This window comes from Strongylocentrotus purpuratus, unplaced genomic scaffold (assembly GCF_000002235.5).
Source record: "Strongylocentrotus purpuratus isolate Spur 01 unplaced genomic scaffold, Spur_5.0 spur5_scaffold_1, whole genome shotgun sequence".
NCBI lineage: Eukaryota > Metazoa > Echinodermata > Echinoidea > Camarodonta > Strongylocentrotidae > Strongylocentrotus > Strongylocentrotus purpuratus.
In genome coordinates, this window is record NW_022145594.1 from 1,395,353 (window position 1) to 1,416,739 (window position 21,387).

Sequence of the window (21,387 nt, forward strand, 5' to 3'; positions counted from 1 at the left end):
ACATTCAAGTATCTCATTCATGTTTCAGAAAAGGACAGTTAATCGTTATAATAGTTTGTTCTATGTTGCTGTTTGATAATCACATCTTGTCATTTATTTTTTTCCGACCATAGAATGAAGTCATGTATTGTATCTGAATAAACTTCACTTGATTTATTATCTCAATAAGTATAACATTTGTAGTTTCGTATTCTACTTCCATTTCATCATTCATGAACAATCATCCCTTAAACTACAACACAAACCTGCTCACTCGCTGCACATAGCAAGAGACAATTGGTAGATGATTAGTGAAATCAATTTGCTTAAAAGAAGAACAAAAAGGAGGTTAAAAATGAAAATGGCCTTGTACGAAACAGGAAAGGGGAATAAAAGCGACAAACTGCCTTTTAATTTATGCATAGTATAGAGCTAGAAAAAGAAAATTCCTTTGTGATCGACGTGAGTGTGTTGGGCATGTATGAAAGAGAGAGCTAGAGCGAGAGAGAGAGAGAGAGAGAGAGAGAGAGAGAGAGAGAGAGCGGTAGGGGGAAAAGAGAGAGAGAGAGAGAGGGGGTAGGAGAGAGAGAGAGAGAGGGGGTAGGAGAGAGAGAGAGAGGGGGTAGGAGAGAGAGAGAGAGAGAGAGAGAGAGAGAGGTAGGAGAGAGAGAGAGAGAGAGCGACAGGGGAGAGAGCGAGAGAGAGAGAGAGAGAGAGGGGGGGGGGGTCGGGAGTATGCCAGTTGTGAAAATACCTATAGCTAGAGTCAGTGGACATTACTACTCCGATATTCTTCCCCAAAGATATGACTTTAAAAGATTGAGAAATCTCAAAATCTTGACTAACTATTATTCCTTTTTATCAAGACGCAACCTTCTCTTTTAATACAATATACCAATAGGATTAAAGTCCACAGTTCTAAAGCGTCTCTGTAAAGGATGGTCAAAGGGATTTCCCCCTTTCCACAGAACCATTTCATAAAGAAAGTCTGTTGTTATGTAACCATCGGATTTGTCAAACATTGGACCATTTAACATAACAATAGCAAATGACGATGCATCAACGCAGATAAATAATGCCACGCAAAAGCATGAAATGCCTTCGAGTGCTGAAATCGTGAATTGTGATTAAGTCTCGCAGAACGAACACAGTACATCGTACATCATTTCGATATGATATGATCGTTCCATCCGGGATATATTAGAGGAATTAACACGGAAGAAACTTAGTCAAACTTGTTCATTGGGAAACGACTGTTCACGATAGCCAGGAGAGACAAGTGTTGCGTTCGTCATAATAAGTGCTTTCAGCCGTTTACTTCTTCTGATACTATTTTCCTGACATATCGCCAGAATGAAGTCTTCGGCATATCAATTCATATGTGTCGTCATTCACGTAGTCACCTCGTCTCACTATGTATGTAAGTATATTGTATATATACAAAATACAGTCATTCAATTAAGGGAAGTCATCAAGAAATGATCATGAGTTTTCCTATATATAGCATCCTATAAGATACATGTAGTTTATGGCTGACGTCAGCTACTGAGCTAACAACGTTGTTGGAGGAAAGTGGATTCATGTGTTTAGTTCCTGTAGTCTCATGTTTCTTGTCTTATCTTTTTCATATCCGATTTATTATTTTTTTAAAGTTAACAGTACACATAAAATAGAATCGTAGGTATGGGGAAATTTCCCCGAACTCCTTGAATGATGAAAATAAAAGAAGAGCGAGAGAGAGAGAGAGAGAGAGATAGTGAGAGAAAGAGAGAGAGAGAGAGAGAAAGAGAGATAGTGAGAGAAAGCTGGAGAGAGAGAGAGAGAGAGAGAGTGAGGGTGTGTTAGAGAGAGAGAGATAGAAATAGTGAGAGAAAGATAGAGAGAGGGAGAGTGAGTGAGGGTGTGTTAGAGAGAGAGAGAGAGAGAGATAGAGAAAGAGTGTGTATATGGGTAAAATAAAATTGTTAAAAACATAAGCATTATCAAAGTTAAAATATGTCTCATCACTTTTAGAAGTTCCTCAGTGGTTGTTTACTGAGGTGGAAAAATTAATTTTGATTTCTTTTTTGGCTGGTAAAGACCACATAAAGAGAAATGTAATGTATCAGGACTACTCGCATGGAGGGTTAAAAATGTCAATTCTAAATTGTTCGTAAAGGCGCGACGTTCGATGTGGCTAAATTACGTATTGTATGGAGATAGGGATCCTGGATGGAAACTGTATTTGAAATTCTTGTTTTAGAACAGTTGGAGGGAAATTTCTGTTTCTACGCGACTTTCACACGTCTAAATTAACATTGAAAATACCACAATTTTATTTAGAAACGCTAAAGGCTTGGCAGGATATGAGGAAATATAGATTGTATGAAGAGAAGGTCAACCCAGTTATATTTAATAATCATCATATACGTATAAGAGGTAAAATTATTTTTGATTATGATCTATTCAATAAAGGCATACACACTGTAAATCAAATTTGCGATAATGGACATATGAAGCCCTTGGCTTATTTTCAAAATCTTGGGATTAATGCAAATTAATTGCTCCAGATAATAAATATTGCTCATGCCATGCCAACCAATTGGAAAACTTTAATATAAACATGAATATTGCTGGGGCAGAAAACACCTTTCCAGATAGTTAAATCTAAAACTATTTATAATTGTTTTATCAACAGTTTACCTGAATCACACAATTTAACAGTCAGGGATGGTCAGAGCAATTTTAAATTTACAAAAAAAGAAATACGTACATGTTTTTATCCGAGCAAGGAGCACAACTCTTATCAGAAAACAAAATGAATTTCAGTTTAGGCTTTTACATGGAATCATATACACAAGGGAACATTTGATGAGGTTTGGGTTCGTGGGGGACAATTACTGTTCATTCTGTACTAAAGGGATAGAGTCTTATTTACATATATTTCTGTACTGCATGAAAGTTAAACAGTGATAGCATTTCTGTATTCAATGTTTCGGCTCGGCTGAATTAAGAGATATAAAATGAGGCATATATATTCATGGGACTCCCTGGTAGTTTACGGGGGGGGGGGGGGGGGGTTAGTGTGGTAGAAGGGGTGGAGGGGTGGCGTGGGATATTGATGGAGGATGCATTGTATACACAAATACACTGTTGGTCATAATGGTGGAATATTTATTTTTACCCCAGTTTAGGGAAGGATTTTAAAAAATTATTTATTTTTAATAGATCTAGATAATGGCATACATTCTCAGATTTTATTGAATATTAATTTGCTAGTGTTTGTTTGCGTGACTGCTTAATCATATGTGTGCTACTATGCTAATCAGCTAAGGGACCTACGTCGTTAAGTCATAATTGACAGTAATGAGGATTAATGCCTCACAAAAGGGCACTAATATATAGCTGATCGACACGATTTTTATCCTGGGGCCTCATAGTAACGAGGCCATTGCTTAGCCCCTGAATCATGACTGTACGCAGTGTTTGCTAGGGTACGCGGCCCCTTCCACAAATCCCCCAAAACGAAGAAAATGCAATAAATTGTCAAAAATTCATTGCATTTTCCCCCGGCCCCCAACAGGAAAAATTCATCTGTAGGGCCATGCATTATGGTTCAAGGCATGGCCACACAGAGGAATTTTTCCTGTTGGGGGCCGGGGGAAAATGCAATGAATTTTTGACAATTTATTGCATTTTCTTCGTTTTGGGGGATTTGTGGGGGCGGCCGCGTACCCTAGCAAACACTGCGTACATTCATGATTCAGGGGCTAAGCAATGGCCTCGTTACTGTGAGGCCCCAGGATAAAAATCGTGTCGATCAGCTATATTAGTGCCCTTTTGTGAGGCATTAATCCTCATTACTGTCAATTATGATTTAAGGACGTAGGTTCCCTAGCTGATTAGCATAGTAGCACACATATGATTTAGCAGTCACGCAAAACAAACACTCGCAAATTAACATTCAATAAAATCTCAGAATATATGCCATTATCTAGATCTATTAGAAATAAATAATTTTTTTTTAAATCCTTCCCTAAACTGGGGTTAAAATAAATATTCCACCATTATTACCAACAGTGTATGTATTATGTTATTTTTCATGAATGATGGTAATAACTAAGTTCAGTATGCTATTTTTATTATTGTAAAAATGAAGTGATTTCATTGCATTATTCTCCTTCTTTGCTCACTGTTTTTTTAACCCGTTGACTACTGCATTATTTAATTCCCATAGACTTAACACAGAGACCACCAGGTTCCACTAAGCAATGGGTTAAATAATGTATTTGTGTTATGAAAACGAAATGAAGATTTGTATTAGTATGGAATAAAATACATTAATATTTTTGTAATGATTTATTTGGAATACAAAATCTTATTATTAAAAGAAATATGGGGAAATAAAATATGTGTGTATGTGTGAGGCAAAGAGAGAGAGAGAGAACGAAAGAGAGACTGTGAGGGGGAAAAGAGAGAGAGAGAGAGAGAGAGAGAGGGGGGGGGGGGAGAAGGTTGGTGTACAGAGATACATTAACAGATTAGAAATGGGTTCACGTGAAAATGTAAGTTTCGTCAAGAATATGTAAGCAAAGGGGAAGTTGGAAGTCAGAAATTAACAATTATCAGGTAGTTTAACAAACATGTTTAACTGAATTACGCAGATACAAACTATTCAAAGATTTGTGTAAATATATAAAGCGGCCTTTGAACAAACACCAAAGTGGGAGATTGACCCCTATTGAATACGACACAGATAGTTACTAATTATCTTAAATCAAATATTTACCTAAAATGAAATAACTAAGTGCTGATTGTAGTTTTGCTTATATTCTATTTCATTTCCTCTTTCTTTTTGTTTCCGAAATTCAATAAGCGAGCTTTTTTTTTTAATTCGGGCTTGATACCTCAGTCACACCAATGCGACAAACACAAAACAGAAAACAGACCAAACAGAACATTAAAATGATAACAATAATAATCATACTCTGAATTTACGTAGCGCTTTATAAGAAATACAGTCTATAAGCGCTTTGCAGATATTGTTACCCCGGTCATCGGAATCATCCACGCTCAATGTGCACCATCTCCACTCTCTGGGGAGTATTCCTACGGTATTGTCACCGTGATGTTAGCATTGTTGTAAGGGCGGTCAAAGGGACTTCCCCTTTCCACAGAACCATTTCATAAAGGAAGCCCGTTGTTATGTAACAATCGGATTTGTCAAACATTGGACCATTTAACATAACAATAGCAAAAGACGATGCATCAACGCAGATAAATAATGCCGCGCAAAGCATGAACAGCCTTCGACTGCTGATATCGTCTATTGGGACTCTTAAAGTCTTGCTGAACGAACACAGTACGTGTACACTGTACATCATTTCGATATGATATGATCGTTCCATCCGGGATATATGAAAGGAAATAAACACGGAAGAAACTCAGTCAGACTTGTTCTCTGGTGAAGGGCTGTTCATGATAGCCAGGAATACAAGCAGACACAATTGTTGCGTACGTCATAAAAAGTGCTTTCAGCCATTTCCTTCTTCTGTTACTGCTTTTCCGACATATCGTCAGAATGAAGTCTTCGTCATATCAATTCATAAGTGTCGTCATTCACGTAGTCACCTCGTCTCACTATATATGTAAGTATATATACTGAAGACAGTCATTCTATGAAGGGAAGTCATCCAGAAATGATCATGAGTTTCCCTAAGTAGATTCATGTATATACATGAGTAGTTAACGCAAATTGTATTACTGATGCCAGTGAGCTAACAACGTTGGTCTGAAGGAAAGTAGATTCATGTGTTTCGTTTATGTAGTCTCATGTTTCTTGTATTATCTTAATCATATCTAATTTAGTTTTTTACCAAAAAAAAATACACGAAAAATAGAGTTGTTGGTATGGGGAACGTGCTCCCCCAACTCCGTGAATGATGAAAATAAAAGAAGAGCAATAGAGAGAGAGAGAGAGAGAGAGAGAGAGTGCGTGTGTGCGTGTGTATGAGAGAGAGAGAGAGAGAGAGAGAGGGAGGGAGAGGGAGAGGGGAGGGGAAAGTGAGAGAACGAGTGCTTGTTTTAGAGAGAGAAAGTGTGTGTGTATGTTTTTTTTATTTGTGTGTGTGAGTGTGTGTGAGAGAGAGAGAGAGAGAGAGAGAGAGTGAGAGAAGGGGGGGGGGGGGAGGTAGAGTGACACTCACATTACATGGAATGATAAGAAATATGTTCATGACTAAAACTTTTAGTTCGTAAAGAATATGTAAGCAAAGGTGGTGTAGGACATTGGAAATTAACAATGATGTATATCATAGTTTAACATGTTTAAATCATATTTTTTATTTTTATTTTTTTCATTTCCAACAGAAATACAATTTATAATAACGAATACAAGGGAAAATGTATGCAAAACATAATTACACTTGTAATATAAAAAAAATAACAGTAATTTATACTTTTGAGGAAGACAAAAATTGAATTATAAAGTTAACTGCATTTTATTATGAGGAAATGGAGAGGTCCACTGAAAAGTAGAGCTTGTAAATTGTGGAAGATACACACGCGATCAATGCATTGTGTACATCACAATACTGGCCTTTGAACGAAAACACCAAACTGGGAGATTGACCCTGATTGTACGTGACACACAGCCTTTTTAGCTGTGTGTGAAAAGGCTGCAATACTCATAACTAAAGTCAAATATTGACCTGAAAGGAACTTACTTGGTTACGGAGTCCTGCTTGTACTTTTTGCTTATATTCTATTTTATTTCCTCTTCCTTTTTTTTCGAAATTTGAAATTCAATATAAAGCAAACTTGTTTATCAGGGTTTAACACCTTAGTCACAAAGATGATAGCAACACTAGACCGAAAACAGACCAAACCGAAAATTGCATTAATATATAATAATAATAATAATCGATATTCATGTAGGGCTTAAATGCCGGCTCTACTAGTTTATCCAGAAGGGATTAGACCACACAGTGAGGAAGGTCACTACCAGGTGGCTATCTCATTAACTCAGCTCTCAATTAACATATGAACAAGAGGATCATGGGGGACCAACAGGCACCGATTGGGGAAGTTTTTCTATATCGAGGGAGTAAGTAGCTACAAGTAGTATACAGTCTGGCTTTAATACGCACTACCGTCTCTAAACGCTTTACAAATATTATTACCCCGGTCATCGGATTCATTCACGTACATTGTGCACCATCTCCACTCTCTGGGAGCATTCTTACGTTATGGTCACCGTGAAGGCATATGGCAATTACTTAAAGGTATTACAAAGTTTTGGTATGGGGTCATGAATTTGGTTTAAATTAAAATATTGGAAGCATATGCGTTCCTACAACATTCATTGATCGTTGTCCCGGTTGAAATCGAGTCTAAAGTTATGAAATTATAAATGATAAACTCTTTATGTTGTATGGCTCCCTCTCAAGGTCAAGATATTAATTTAGCTAAAATCGACCGATTAGCTATTCCCGTTTGGAAATAACATATCACAACTACATATTCTGAGATTTTCATGGTCGCAGCTACCATTGTACGGCCGTAGGCGCTATTTGAAATTCATCGAAATTTACCGGGAGCACCGGTAAATTTTTTTCTTCTCGAAAACAGAAGTGTTTTAGGGGGTAATTTTTTTAGTGCTTATAAGACATCCACAGTGGCATCCAAATATATCAAAATTGTAAAGAATCAATATCCACCCAATTTTCAAACTTTCCCAAAACTTTGTATTACCTTTAAACAAATCAAAGGATTTTATCATGCTACCGGATTGCCATTTCTCTCCTGAGTATTGAATGTCAAATGTAGATTAATGCCTTACCAAATGGCATTAGTACCGTGTCGGGGATCAAACCAACGACATTCGCATTTCAGTCGAAGTGCTTAAACCCTTCGACCACGATACCCCAAATGGCTAAGAATATACCAGTGTGGAGCCGGCAGTGTGTCTCATATATTCTCTCAGAATAAGGGTTTTTGCATCCCCCATTTTTTTTAATATTTATTTATTTATTTATTTTGTTTGGGGGGGGGGGGTGATAGCAGCGGAGGCAAATTTCCCTTGAAATTATAAAAACGGCCAGTCCTCTGGTAGCAGTCGATATCGCTATACTGAAATATGAAGCGTATTACATTTCACGTTATCATAAAAATATCCACGCGGGTTACCGGTTCATATCTAAACGAGGCTTTATTGTGTTTTACCTCGCAAGGAAAGAGGAACTATATCGATACATCAGGTCTGCACGTGATACTATTTCTTCTGTGACTTCTTCTGTGGCTGATTCGACATGATGAGTGTCTGTTTGTTGAGCTTGTTATATGTAATGTTAATTAGTTTTACTTACAATGTAGGTTTACTAATAGGTGCATTGGTTAACTTTCCCATAACTATTTTCTGCCATTTACTTATCTATTTTGTTATTTTATTGTTGTATTGATGTTGTTTATATATTCAAATTTGTTATGATTGTAAAGCGCATAGAGAAATTTTCAATTTTTTATGCGCTTCAAAAATATTCTCTATTATTGTTATTATTATTAACCCTTCACTATGAAGTTCTGTATCGCCACCCACTGGTTTGGTATCACTTCAGAATCTTAAGAGGAACTACTCAATATCAAAGTGTGCGATCGGTGCCATCGATATTTATGTTAGGTGAAGTGATTGCCTCAAGATAAAGTTGACTAACTGGTCACGTGATTGCATTGTGATATAAACTATCTGAAAGCAATGTGCAAAGGTTACAAATGTAGTACATCCGACTTGAAGTGTACTGTGAGGCTGTTGAATGATAAAGAAGATTAGAAATTGTCCATTTCTTGCTGAAGATTACATGCACTGAACACAGAAATTGGTTTATGGGACTACACGAAGATATTTTGTCAAACATTTTCAGCTATACCTTGTCATATTCTCAGATACGAGGGCATGTAAGGACCATTCCTTTTACAGTGGACGTTTCTTCTATGATATTCTTCCAAACAACTGAATTTAAAATATTAGAAAACCTAACAAAGTATTTTTCCTCTTTACCAAGACTCAACCATCTCTTCAAATACAATACCAATAGGATTAAAGTCCACATGTCTTGATCGTTTGTGTACGGACGGTCAAAGGGACTTCCCCTTTTACACATAACCTTTCCATAAAGGCAGTCCAGTTATAACACGTGTTCGAGAGTCACGTGGATTTATCAAACGTTGGACAAGCATAATAGCAATAGACCATGCATCAAAGCAAATAAACAATGCCACGGAATATGATCAAAAGCCTCCGACTGCTGATATCAAATTGAGCACCCACAAGCGCATTCAAATATTTATTCTGGGTGTATTGTGATTAAGTCTCGCGGAACGAACACAATACATGTACATCATATCGGTATGATATGATCATTCCATACGGGATATGTGTAAAGGAATAAACACTGGTGTAACTCAGCCAGACTTGTTCTCCGGTGAAGGTTTGTTCATGATAGCCAGGAATACGAGTAGACACAGTAGTTGCATACGTCATATAAGCGCTTTCAGCCATAGACTTCTTCTGTCACTGATTTCCCGACATATCGCCAGAATGATGTCTTCGTCATATCAATTCATATTTGTCGTCATTTACGTAGTCACCTCGTCTCATTCTTTATGTAAGTATATAATTATAGTAAACGCATTCATTCTATGAAGGGAAGTCTTTGAAATATATATATATATATATATATATATATATAAACTGAGAATTATTATTATTATTATTACATGGAATCCTATGAAATCCTATAAGATACATGTAGATCATGACTTACGTAAGCTAGGTCTGAAGGAAAATAGATCCAAGTAAAGAGTATTATATAAAACAGTGTAGGTTTGGGGATACGTGCCCCCCTCCCTCCAACTCCTTGAATTAGAGCAGAGAGGAAGAGAGAGAGAGAGAGAGAGAGAGAGAGGCAGAAAGAGAGTGATATAGGTAGAGAGAGAGAGAGAGAGAGAGAGAGGGGGGAAGAGAGAGAGACGGGATAGAAAGAAAGAAAGATAAGGAAAAGGAAGTGAAAATAAAATCATATGAGCCCCCCCCCCCTCTTCTCACACCACACTTCCTGATATCTCTTTTAACTCGTATTGCATCTACATCAGGACCCCCCCCCCCCGCATGATATCAGTGCCACTGATAACCAATATTTATTCAAACAGTTCTATGTGTGTATTGAAGTCGTACACCCTATTTGCAATCTACACAAACACAATGCTACGCCAAATGCTAAATTTACTAACGTTAATACTTTATTTCAGTAGTTGTAAGATTTTTATGTACTTTAAGAAGTCATCTTTTATAACGACTGCGGAATATTAATTTAAGAGAACACTGTCACATGTTTAGCCTGAGATTCATAAAACTGTGTGAGAATAGGAAATATTCTTCTATTGAATAAACATATTAGTAACAATGTTATCAATGTAAATTTTTAGCACTATCTTACCATGAACAACGACTCTTATGTTCATGGGATATATTCTGATTTTATAGAGTATGAATTTGTTTATGTGTAACGAAATTTGTTTAATGAAAACAAATATAAATGATTACGAAAATAATAACAATATTAATAAAAATAAAACTAATAAACATAAATGTAATAAGAAACATGCATTGGTGATAATAATAACTTATTTGTGGATGTATGTAGCTCTTAATAGATAAACGATGTCTCTATGCGCTTTACAAATATATTACACTTTAACGAAATTACATGATATTTTATCTCTTTCACGCAAATCAAGTTTATATATTGATTTGGCTAAATCATGGAGACTGGATGGGGTCTACCAGAGTATTACAAGTTAAATAACTTTGGAACCAGGTATTTTACATTTCTGGATCTAAGAGCGGATGTGGGGTAGTTCTGAACACAGAGATATAGTACAGGGACTCTTTCTCCTATTAAAGGTACTGATAAATGTGTTTAACATTAACAGCAACTTAAAGGTACTGTATCCCTTTTGCAGACAATATCAAATTCTGTAGAACTTTGCAGGAATTATGAATATATCACGTTTGTCCTGTCTGAGAAATTTAAACGTTCAGTATCCTAGTATTCACACTACGCAAGGAAAACCCGTTTACTTTCTAAACTTCACTGTTAGACACTGTTGAGTGACTGAGTGACTTTTTCTTTTTCTTTGGTAATAACATACATAACATGAGCTGTAAAGGGTATACATGAGCATTTGTCTACATCAATAACCCACTTATTGTAATAGCCCAAATTAAACTGATTGAATATTTGCGCAGCATAAAACGTGCAACCATTCGGTACAAGGGTTTGGAAATCAGACTATTTAATAAAAGGACTGCAATCCCTAGAGTAGATTCGACAACTAACGGTCGTTATTTTCTCACAAAAAGACATTCCAAGCCTTTTAGCTTTGAGGGAATTTCTAAATTAGTAGTATCTTTCAAATGCCGTTGGAATTTAACTTTTTCGTTGTTGGGGCTTGCAAATGGGACATTAATAATAATAATAATAAAAATAGGCATTTGTATAGCGCCGTCTATCTAGACAATGCTATTCCGAGGCGCACAAGAAACAAAGAAAGAATGAGAAAGTTTGGACGAGAAAGTTCAGATGAGTGTTATTGTACCTTTCAAGCATGCATAATCGAGCAAAGTAGCCTATTTGCAATTATGTGTATCCTAACATTCACGAAACTTGTTTTTCATAGGCAAATGCACAAGAAGAAGAAAAATTCTCTCAAGGTTTTATGGCCGTATTATACACTTTCATGTGTTATTTCTGCCCTATTTTCAACCTGAAAATTTGGACTGTTTGTATTGCGGCTCCATTCATATCCTGGATGTATTTGGTTTCAATTACTTGTTCAATGAATGCGTTTAATTTTGTTGACCACAATTTCCATGAATTTCTTCAATCCTAGTTTTCGTGTATGCATGAGGTTGACTGTTGTCAACCTTGATAACTTAAAGTTTTTTGTTTGTTTTAAGAGCAAAGGTGGGTGTTGTATTTTTAATAAATATATATCAGTGTAGCCTGTCTGAGTCTTTCTACTGTGCACTGGTTTCGTTTATTATTGTGTTTGTTGTATTGTGTGTGTGTGTGTGTATTGAATTTCATACCAACAAAACCGATATTATATCAGTTTTGTACAAAGGAGATGAAGAGAAATCAACGTATACCATGATAATGATAATTTGATATGTGGTGCAGTAGCAGATGCCGGACATTATCTGCCATTATCTGGCACACATGGATCTTAAGTACACAGAAGAAAAGCTATGATAATAATGTAGAGGTGTTGTGGTCTAGTGGATAAGTCACCGGACTGTAGGTCACATGATAGGGGATTCAAATCCCAGCCTTGCACTACCGTCCTTTGACAAGACGTTTAATTAAATATGCCACTCTCCAGCCAGGTCAGGTGTCATTTGTTCCTCCTGAATTGTTCCTTGTCCCCCCCCCCAAAAAAAAAAAAATAAATAAATAATAAATAAAAAAAAAAAAATAAAAAAAAAAATAGACATCAGGGATGTGAAAACTTGTGTGTTTTTCTAGGGTTGGGGTTGTTCTTCGTTTTTATAGAAACTACTTCAACAATAAAAACTACTTAAACAAAATCAACCTAAGGCAATTTAAATCGCCTTGTGTGCCATGCATTGAATTGTGCGAACATGACAACGTAACCGGAACATGATTTCTATAGTACAGCAACGATAGGGTATTGAAATTGCCCTTGAGTTGATTTCCCGAAAGTAGTTACGATCACTTCCCATCATATATCCTCTCCACAGGTTTGATATCAGCTAGCTGTGCCATGCCAGGACCTATAGATAACACCATAATAACCTTGCCGAACCAAACGCTGGATACAGGTTCTTATATCACATGGGAATGCAGTGATGGATACAGGATGGGTGGCCTGACAAACACTGTTGTATGGGTGTGCTTAGAGGACAGGTCTTGGATGGGTCATACACCCATATGCACAGGTAACAGGTTTTCACAAATGGAAATAATTATATTTTAAGAGTATGATTATGTACACCAGTGGGTCAAATGGAAGTACTATAATAAACTATAAAAACTAAATTCTTGTATTGTTTACGGGAACTCTCCTGGCAGTCGGGACCCCAGGATTCCCTGTGTACAGTGTCATACATGCAACTGTTTGGCTACAGGATTCCACACGAAGAAAAACCCTATGGTTTTACATTTACTTTTTACAAGTTATATTACTATTGAAGGACATGTTGAAAATTAGGTTTGAATGATAAAACTAGAGTATATCTAGGAAAAATGTGTGAAGACCCCAAATGATTAGAAGAAAAAAAGAATCACTTGAAAAGAACAAAGAAAGAGCCATGATCCAGTAATGAACATATTGAGCAATGTTTTTTAACCTTCGTAAAGTTGATATTGTCATATTCGTGAAGATATTAATCTCGATCAATATTATATCTATCAAAACCTCATTTAGTTCGATACATTATTATCGTTTTCCTTTTTCCCTTTACCACATAGAGGTGTAGAACAAACAGAGCTATTATTATCAACGGCTCCAGAAAGAGCAGTTCAGTTGTTATTATTGACTTGTATAAATGTTTTCATTATTATAGGCCTTTTTATGCATATAAGCTTTTGTTAATACGGAAAAAAAGAAAAAAAAAAACAACCGAGATAATATCTTGACATAAGGAATGCCAAAATTATGTTCCTAAACATGTTCAAAGATAATTATGGAATATTTCTCCCGACCATGTAGATGTTGAATGCCCATCGCCTCCCATAGCTGCCTATTCAGAGCTCGATCCTCCATTGCCTGAAGCTCCCGTGGTAAACCAGACGATATCATATACATGCAGCAGCAGTGAATACACTCTGCTTGGAAGTAGCTTGAATAGATGTCTACAAGATGGCACATGGGAGAATGATCCACCAGTTTGTCAAAGTAAGTCATTTATCTTTGCGAACGACAAGTTGGTATATTTACATGTATACACGTATATATCCACACAAAAATAAAGGCAATTAACGCTTCATAGAGTGTAGTTTCTTAGTTGAAGCAAAGCAGAACTAAAGAGTTTCGGGTAAATCGGAAAAAAGACGACTGCAATTTCTTGAAACCAATATTATTAATAAGCAACAATATATTATAATTGTGATAATAGGCAATGTATGATTGATTTTTTTATATTTTGAAAATCAAAGTGTTTTTTGTGTCAATTAATAGAGCAGACATCTGTCATTACATGATGTATAAAATTATGTTACCCATGATGGATCATGCACCCATTAAACGTGTGTTGAAGTGTTTTAACATGTTTAGGAATGTTGTTTCCCAAGCATTACATTTAAATCAGCTTTGTAAATGTTGCATCCAGCATGAAATGTTGAACCCCTTTTCAAACGCAATAAATTCTTGACCTTTTAAATAGTGATTTAACACTAGTTTATTGGGGAGAAAACAAGATTTTCGGTACACAGCCAGCAAATTAATCAATAAAAATATGTATTACAATTGACAAATTGTGTTATTTGATTCATGTATTTCCTCAACCCGAGGTACAGTATCTTCATATTTAGTTGTATTTTATATTACGTTATTAAATTTATTTATTATTTTTCACAGGAACATGCAGCAAAGACAGTGACAGCACAACCCGAACCGAACGGTATTCCAATCTCACTTGCTACCGGGGACGACTAGGCCCTAGTGATTGGGAGGCCTCATTAAATCTTTGCAATGATAGCGGGGAGATACTTGCTACAGTGAAAGATGCTCAGACGCAGGAATTCCTAGTTATGTTTTTAAAACGATATAATTTCTGGATCGGAGCCAGGGAAGGTCGAGACTGGAAGTGGAAAAATAGTAAGAAACAAGAAATGTCCATACACTGGGTGCTGGCATGCCTGAATCGTATGGCCGGGGTAATTTAGGATATCCCGTCCATTTGAATACTATTTTCATTTAAATTCCTTTTATAGCGATTCAGTTTAGTCCTTGGAATCCGGGTTATTTATCATTCATATTAGTCAATGGTCAATCCATTTCAACACTTGTCCATTAATCTTTATCAGATGTCATTCGAATTCCTCTCACCTGGCGGTCCGCTGCGGAATGTAATAATCAATTTCGTGTTTGTACAATCAATTTCAAAAGAAATAAATTCAAATTCGTCGCATAGACAAGACATTACAAAGAACGAGTGACGAATTCTAATGACGCTTTGACGAAATCGATTGCAAAATCACGAAACTGATTCGTGCAATTGTACGTTGGCAGCCGTGGATGAACTAGATTTAACTCCGACGAAATTGGATGTAAAATTATGAAACTGATTGAACAAAGTTCGAAAATGAATGACCACAGACGAATTTGACTATGCGATGTGCCCAATTAGGAGGGTTTGGGGGAAAATTTTAACGAAAACAAAAACGAAATTTAATGAAGTAGTTTTAAAATGGACGGGAAACCCTACAATATATTTGTAAAGCGCTTAGAGACATTGTCGATATATAAAGAAGTATACAAACCAAGAATATTATCACTATTATCATATTATTATTCATGCATAGCAAGCACAACTGCTATAGAGAATTAGTCTACTGTGCTTTACAAACCATCAACATATTACCTTGGCTTTAGCAGAGCTACTATGATGAGGCATTTAACTATTCAAGGAATTTCTTCCTGCGGGTACCCAACTACTGCACCTGGGTGGAGAGTGGCTTGTAGATTAATGTCTTGACAGAGGACATTAGGGATGTGACAGAGATTCGAACCACTTACCATGCAATTCACAACTTGTTCATGTATCGATCCTCTACTAGACCTCGACTTTTCTACAAATATGAGACCTACATAGATGGAGATCGTTTCGCCAAAGTTTAGATTTTTATTTATAATCTACGTATAATAGCCTTCATTTTGAGGTGAACAAATCAAATCCATGTTTAATCATCTTGGAAATAATGGCTATATATAGCGCAGATATACGACAGGCACTAACGCTCACGGCGGTCTAAAATAAATTATTAGATATGGGCCTGTCTTATATTTGTGTTTATCAAATTGTTTTTATTAGGTACCGAGTACATCGAACGTTTCTTTTGGCATGAGGCATTTCCGGTTTCAAACCAAAGCGATTGTATTGCACTTTCATATCAGTCTGATACAGCGGAGTTTACATGGAATCCTAGATCACCGGACAATAATAATGGCGTCTTGTGTCAGTATGGTAAATAACACTTTTTTTTATTTTTTTTGCCAAACAAGAATAATGTTAATCAGGTTAGATGGTATAATTATGGGGCGTGGCGAGAGGTATTCTCTTGATAAAATGGTCTCCAAATGGAATACCTAAAAAAAAGGTTCTCGCAATTTTTTTTGGTCATCATTTTCCCTCAGCCATTGGCCGCATTGTCAATGATTTACAACATTGATAAAGAAGTAGACAATAGCCATACACATACATTACTTAAAAAAGTATTATAGAATTATAGATGTATTATTATTATGTAGTATGTATATAAGCATGCTAAATAAGAATATATACCTAAATGTACTATGTCCCATTTGCAGGCCAAACAAAATGAAAAAGTTAAATTCCAACGGCAATTGAAAGACAATACTAATTTAGAACTTCCCTAAAAAAAGGGGGCTTTGAAATGTCTATAAGTGGGAAAATAACGACTATTAGTTGTCGAATCGACTTAGGAGCTATAGACCCTGTAAGTAATAGTCTGATTTTTCAGACCATTGTATCAAATGGTCGTATGTTTTATGCTGCGCAAAGATTCAATCATTTTAATTTTGGTCATTACAAGAAGTGGGTTATTGATGTAGACACATGCTCATGTACCCTTTACAGCTCATTTTATGTATGTTATTACCAAATATGAAAAAAGCCAGTCATTCACTCAATAGTGTCTGACAGTGAAGTCTAGCAAGTAAACGGGTTTCCTTGCATAATTTGAATATTAGGACACTGCTAACGTTTAAATTTCACAGATAGGACATACATGACATATTCATAATTCCTGCAAAGTTCTACAGAATTTGATGTTGGCTGCAAAAGGGACATAGTATCTGTAAGCATATTACATAAATTCATAGGTATACTGGGGACTGTTCGCCCCTGCACCTCGGTACATCTTCTTACAGCTTAAAACTAACCCGTAAAACATTTATGATCAATTTAATTCATTCATCCATTCATATAAAATATTCTGAAACATTCCTGTACAATTAGCAGATGCTTCTATACGTAGAACATAGTAGTAAAGCCTATAAAGTGAAATGTTTCTTCTCGGTATTATGTCTAGATAAATCCTGCCAAAACGCTGGACTAGATCAATCCGACATGGTATTAGACTACATAGGCAACTGCTTCCAATTCTTAAACGTTTCTAAAAGCTGTTCTGATGGAGACGCTGAATGTACAAAACGAGGAGGGTTTCTGACTGAAATACTTGATGAAAGCACTAACGATTTGTTGGTAAAGCAAGCCTTGTACCTGAAGGAGAACAATGTTGTAGGAGAAAACACAGCCTGGTGGATTGGTGGTTATGATGACGACGATTCATTACGGTCCTGGTATTGGGTAGACAGTAAGTAGAACCTGTTCATCCTACCTATAGAATTAGGATAAACAAGCCACTAGTCCACGCTCTTAAGCCAGATCATATATAAGAGAAAGGAGTTAGGCGCTCTCCTAACTCCTTATAACACTCCTTTATAACAGATAGACATAAGGGCCTGAATTCACAAGGTTTGTCTGAACCTTAGTCTGAAACGCATCATTATGACGCACATAAACCTAGGTTTTTCGACAAACTTTCTTTGTGAATTCAGACCAAGGGGTGCAATGACCTTGACATTTCTATACAAACCATTGTACCCATTGAACTTTATTTGTGGCCACGTTTTTCATAATGCACATATTTAAATCTACTCAAAGATTTGTATGCTTGATGATATTTTGGATTTGGCTTGTAGGTTTTCTCTGTTAGGCTTTGCCGGTAATGAAATAGGTAAACTCCGTTGTCCCTTCTCTTCACTTCTGAACCGTGTTGCGGTCGAGCATGATTTTGTTTCTGGGGAATTCTTTAGGGAAAATATTTGTCCATGATTTTCGATTTAATGGTAGTCTTAGTACTTTTTGACAATAGTTTCCTTCACTGAAACGTCAAAAACCTTTATTTTTTTCTTTGTTGGAAATTTAGTATTTGGGAAAATGGCCTCTTTCCTGCTTCACATAGACATTTGTCAGTAGTACGTTCATAAAGTTGGTATAATCCCACAAGTCATGTTCTATGTACACTTGCAGTTTTAATTGCCCTGAAAATTAATCCCCCTCAAATTTCCGTTTGCAATGTCAAAGTGAAGACAGGTAAAGACACCGATACAAAATAACGATGTTTTCAAAGGGAGGCAATGAACATAAATGAAAGAAGATAATTGAAAGGAGTGAAATTTATCTTGAAGGTTTTCTTCATTAGTGTGTAACCACAACAAAGAATTATTCCATGTTGATATCACATGTACATAGTAGCCCTAACCATTATCTCCCCATCTTCAGAAACTCGAGTCATCTATGATGCATGGCGCTCGAATAGACCTAATAACGTCAACCGTCACTGTGTAGAAATGCAGATTAATAATGACTACCAGTGGGATGATTCAGTTTGTGGAGAAACACGACGGACGTTATGTCAAATAGGTTAGTAAATTATAGATAACAAAACCATCTATATCATACCTATCAATGTGTTACCATGGTTATATAAATGTGCATGCACCGTCATACATGTTGGCAGTTTCTTTTAAACATTTAAACAATAATCGGGAGCGCCAGGAGGATCAAATGTGACTGACATGAGTGCTATACAAGAACCCACTATTATTATTATAATTATTATAATTATTCAGATACTGTAAAAGTTTCACTTTTAACTCCAAAATTGCAAGTTGTGATAACAAACAATCAAGGTGTTCGAAAAAATAATTTGAAAAATATGCACTGATCTAGCCTTTCCTATAAATAACTGTTTGAATTATTGAATATGATTATCATATTACATCACCTACTACCTCAGCTACAACGTCAAACATTGGCAATTCAACATGAATTATTTATATTATAATATTATAACTAATTAAAGTATTGTTTGCTCTACTGCTGGGTTGATGTTGGTCTCGTTAGTGGGATTGCAGTTAATTGCAATTTAATTCTATTGACATTAATTATCTAAAGTTTTCTTTGCCAAAAATGAGAGCACGAATGGACAGGATTTATAGCGATATTATAATTTTATTCCATTTGTTTTCAGGAATTCCTGCCTGCGGTGACCCAGGTGAACCTTTGCATGGTAATCGTTTACCAGATGACAGAACAACTTACTCTGTCAATGCTACTCTTCATTTCACCTGTCAGGAGGGCTATACATTATCTGGAGAAAGCATTTTAAGGTGTATGAATAATGGAGCATGGAATAATTCAAAACCATCTTGTGAAGGTAAAGTGATTGTTATGTTAATAACTAAGAACAAATAACTGCATCATCTTTACCCACAGAGAAGCCGCTTCAGCATTAATACTGCTCTCCCTCGTGTTCATGTAGGCCTTCGAAGTTGTATTACCCCAGCAATTGCCAGATACCCATTTACACCTGGCTGGATACTGGCAAATGTGGATTTATGTCTTGCCAAAGGACATTTATGCCGGTTTGATATCCGAACCCTCATCGAATGAAATGAGAGTCAAGTGAATGAAGTACTATATATCATATACTGTTATTGAAAACTCATGTGAGGACTGTGCCAACGTTTACAGATGATCTTTCGAAATTCATAAACATTTGACTACGTCATTCTTAAAGACGGAGGTTTAAAACTATCACATTTCAGTAATATGCGGCAGAAAATCTGTTTAATACTGAAATCATGAAGAAAGGCGACGTCGAAACTTCGAACATTATTGCCGTCAATAAAGTTGTTATTCATGAAGGATTACAATAAGTTATTCTCAGCTAAGAGCTAGTGATAATTAAACAGCATTACTTTGAACATTGTACTAACACTATGTTTAAATGTAAAAAGAAACAAAAGCATCCCTTCTTTGAAATATAAATAATGACATGATATTTATCCGGTCTTTTCTGTTTCCTGAACAGCTGTCAAATGTGAGGGAAGCCCATCAAATGTCACACTTGCCTCCATTATGATGCAAGGATCAGTGTATCAAGATATAGCTCTATACACCTGTCAGGATGGTTATATTCCTGATAATGAACCAATCAGCTTCTGTCAGCATACAGGCAATTGGAGTACACCTAACTTTACCTGTTCAGGTAAAATTATTTATTTATCTATTCATCTATTCTGTGTTCTTTATACAGGATAAACTCTACAGTACATTGAAAACAAGATACCCTTGTACATGGGGCAGGTAGATGATTTGTTTTACCTGATAGCTAAAAAGCACTGTATACTTTGGAAATAAGTAACTAGATGACAGACGGCTTTAATGACTCTCTGAGGGTCGTGGTAATGGGGATTAATGCCTTACTAAAAGATACTAGCACATCGGCTTGGTTTATACCCCGGACCTTCCAGTTATGAGACCACTGCTCTACCACTGAGCTGTCGTGAATATAAAAAAAACAAGTAAAAGAGTCTTATAGTTTTTTTAATGTAGCAGCATTGTGATGCGACTTCAAAGAACAATTAAGCCCACTCTAGCAATAATTCTAATTGAAGGACAATGATTTCAGTTATCAATGTCTTCTCATGTTCTTGATATTTTCTTTTTTGTTTTCTATTCCAGCACTCGGCCAATGTTACAGTAACCCCTGTATGAATGGAGGTACCTGCAGTGAAGTAGATATATCATCATTCACATGTACATGTACCCCACACTACACTGGTTCCACCTGTGACAAAGGTAAGGCATCTAAGATATATGTGTTGTGGACTAGTAGTTAGGGTTTCTGACAGAGAACACGGTATGGTTCGGGATTCGAATCCCTGCCGCATCCCAACTTCCTTCGGCAAGACATTGATCTACGCTTTCCACAATCTATTCAAATATCGTAGTAAGTGGGTACCTGGTAGGATTTATTTCTTGAGTGGACTGAGCCCTACGATTTTTGGAGCTAAAGCCGACCTACCCATTGTACTTCGATCATTTTGTTTTTTTACAAAAAAATCTTCCAGAGCTTTTCCTGCCTCAATGCAAGAGCCACAACTAACATTTACTTTACTAATATAATCCAACTGCCATAAGAAAAAAGTTGTAGGTTTATATTTCATCATAAAACTGTTACTACCTGTTTTTTTTATTTTGCAACTCTAGTCTAACTGCTATTTGAAGACTTTTATTTTATGTTGAACCTAACA

General features: G+C 36.2%; 2 protein-coding genes across 2 annotated transcripts; both read left to right on the forward strand.

The window, feature by feature from the left end:
- The first annotated feature begins 759 nt into the window (after nucleotides 1-759).
- LOC105441151 (sushi, von Willebrand factor type A, EGF and pentraxin domain-containing protein 1-like) lies at nucleotides 760-14,924 on the forward strand. The gene is made up of 4 exons (XM_030977514.1): nucleotides 760-1,399; nucleotides 12,779-12,976; nucleotides 13,750-13,935; nucleotides 14,617-14,924. Exons 1-4 carry the CDS (start codon nucleotides 1,333-1,335, stop codon nucleotides 14,922-14,924), a joined length of 759 nt encoding a protein of 252 aa, XP_030833374.1. The 5' UTR covers nucleotides 760-1,332.
- Nucleotides 14,925-18,574: 3,650 nt separating this feature from the next.
- On the forward strand, nucleotides 18,575-21,348 carry LOC105441148 (P-selectin-like). The gene is made up of 5 exons (XM_030977526.1): nucleotides 18,575-18,709; nucleotides 19,320-19,505; nucleotides 20,163-20,339; nucleotides 20,816-20,932; nucleotides 21,344-21,348. Exons 1-5 carry the CDS (start codon nucleotides 18,637-18,639, stop codon nucleotides 21,346-21,348), a joined length of 558 nt encoding a protein of 185 aa, XP_030833386.1. The 5' UTR covers nucleotides 18,575-18,636.
- Nucleotides 21,349-21,387: the final 39 nt, after the last annotated feature.

What these genes read in the sequence shown, in the direction of transcription:
- LOC105441148 (XM_030977526.1), top strand. Translation starts at nt 18,637, where the DNA reads ATGCAGATTAATAATGACTACCAGTGGGATGATTCAGTTTGTGGAGAA. An exon ending in ACGGACGTTATGTCAAATAG is followed by an intron (nt 18,710 to 19,319) that starts GTTAGTAAATTA and finishes ATTTGTTTTCAG; the next exon opens with GAATTCCTGCCTGCGGTGAC. An exon ending in ACCTAACTTTACCTGTTCAG is followed by an intron (nt 20,340 to 20,815) that starts GTAAAATTATTT and finishes TTTCTATTCCAG; the next exon opens with CACTCGGCCAATGTTACAGT.
- LOC105441151 (XM_030977514.1), top strand. Translation starts at nt 1,333, where the DNA reads ATGAAGTCTTCGGCATATCAATTCATATGTGTCGTCATTCACGTAGTC. An exon ending in CACCTCGTCTCACTATGTAT is followed by an intron (nt 1,400 to 12,778) that starts GTAAGTATATTG and finishes TCCTCTCCACAG; the next exon opens with GTTTGATATCAGCTAGCTGT. An exon ending in TGATCCACCAGTTTGTCAAA is followed by an intron (nt 13,936 to 14,616) that starts GTAAGTCATTTA and finishes TATTTTTCACAG; the next exon opens with GAACATGCAGCAAAGACAGT.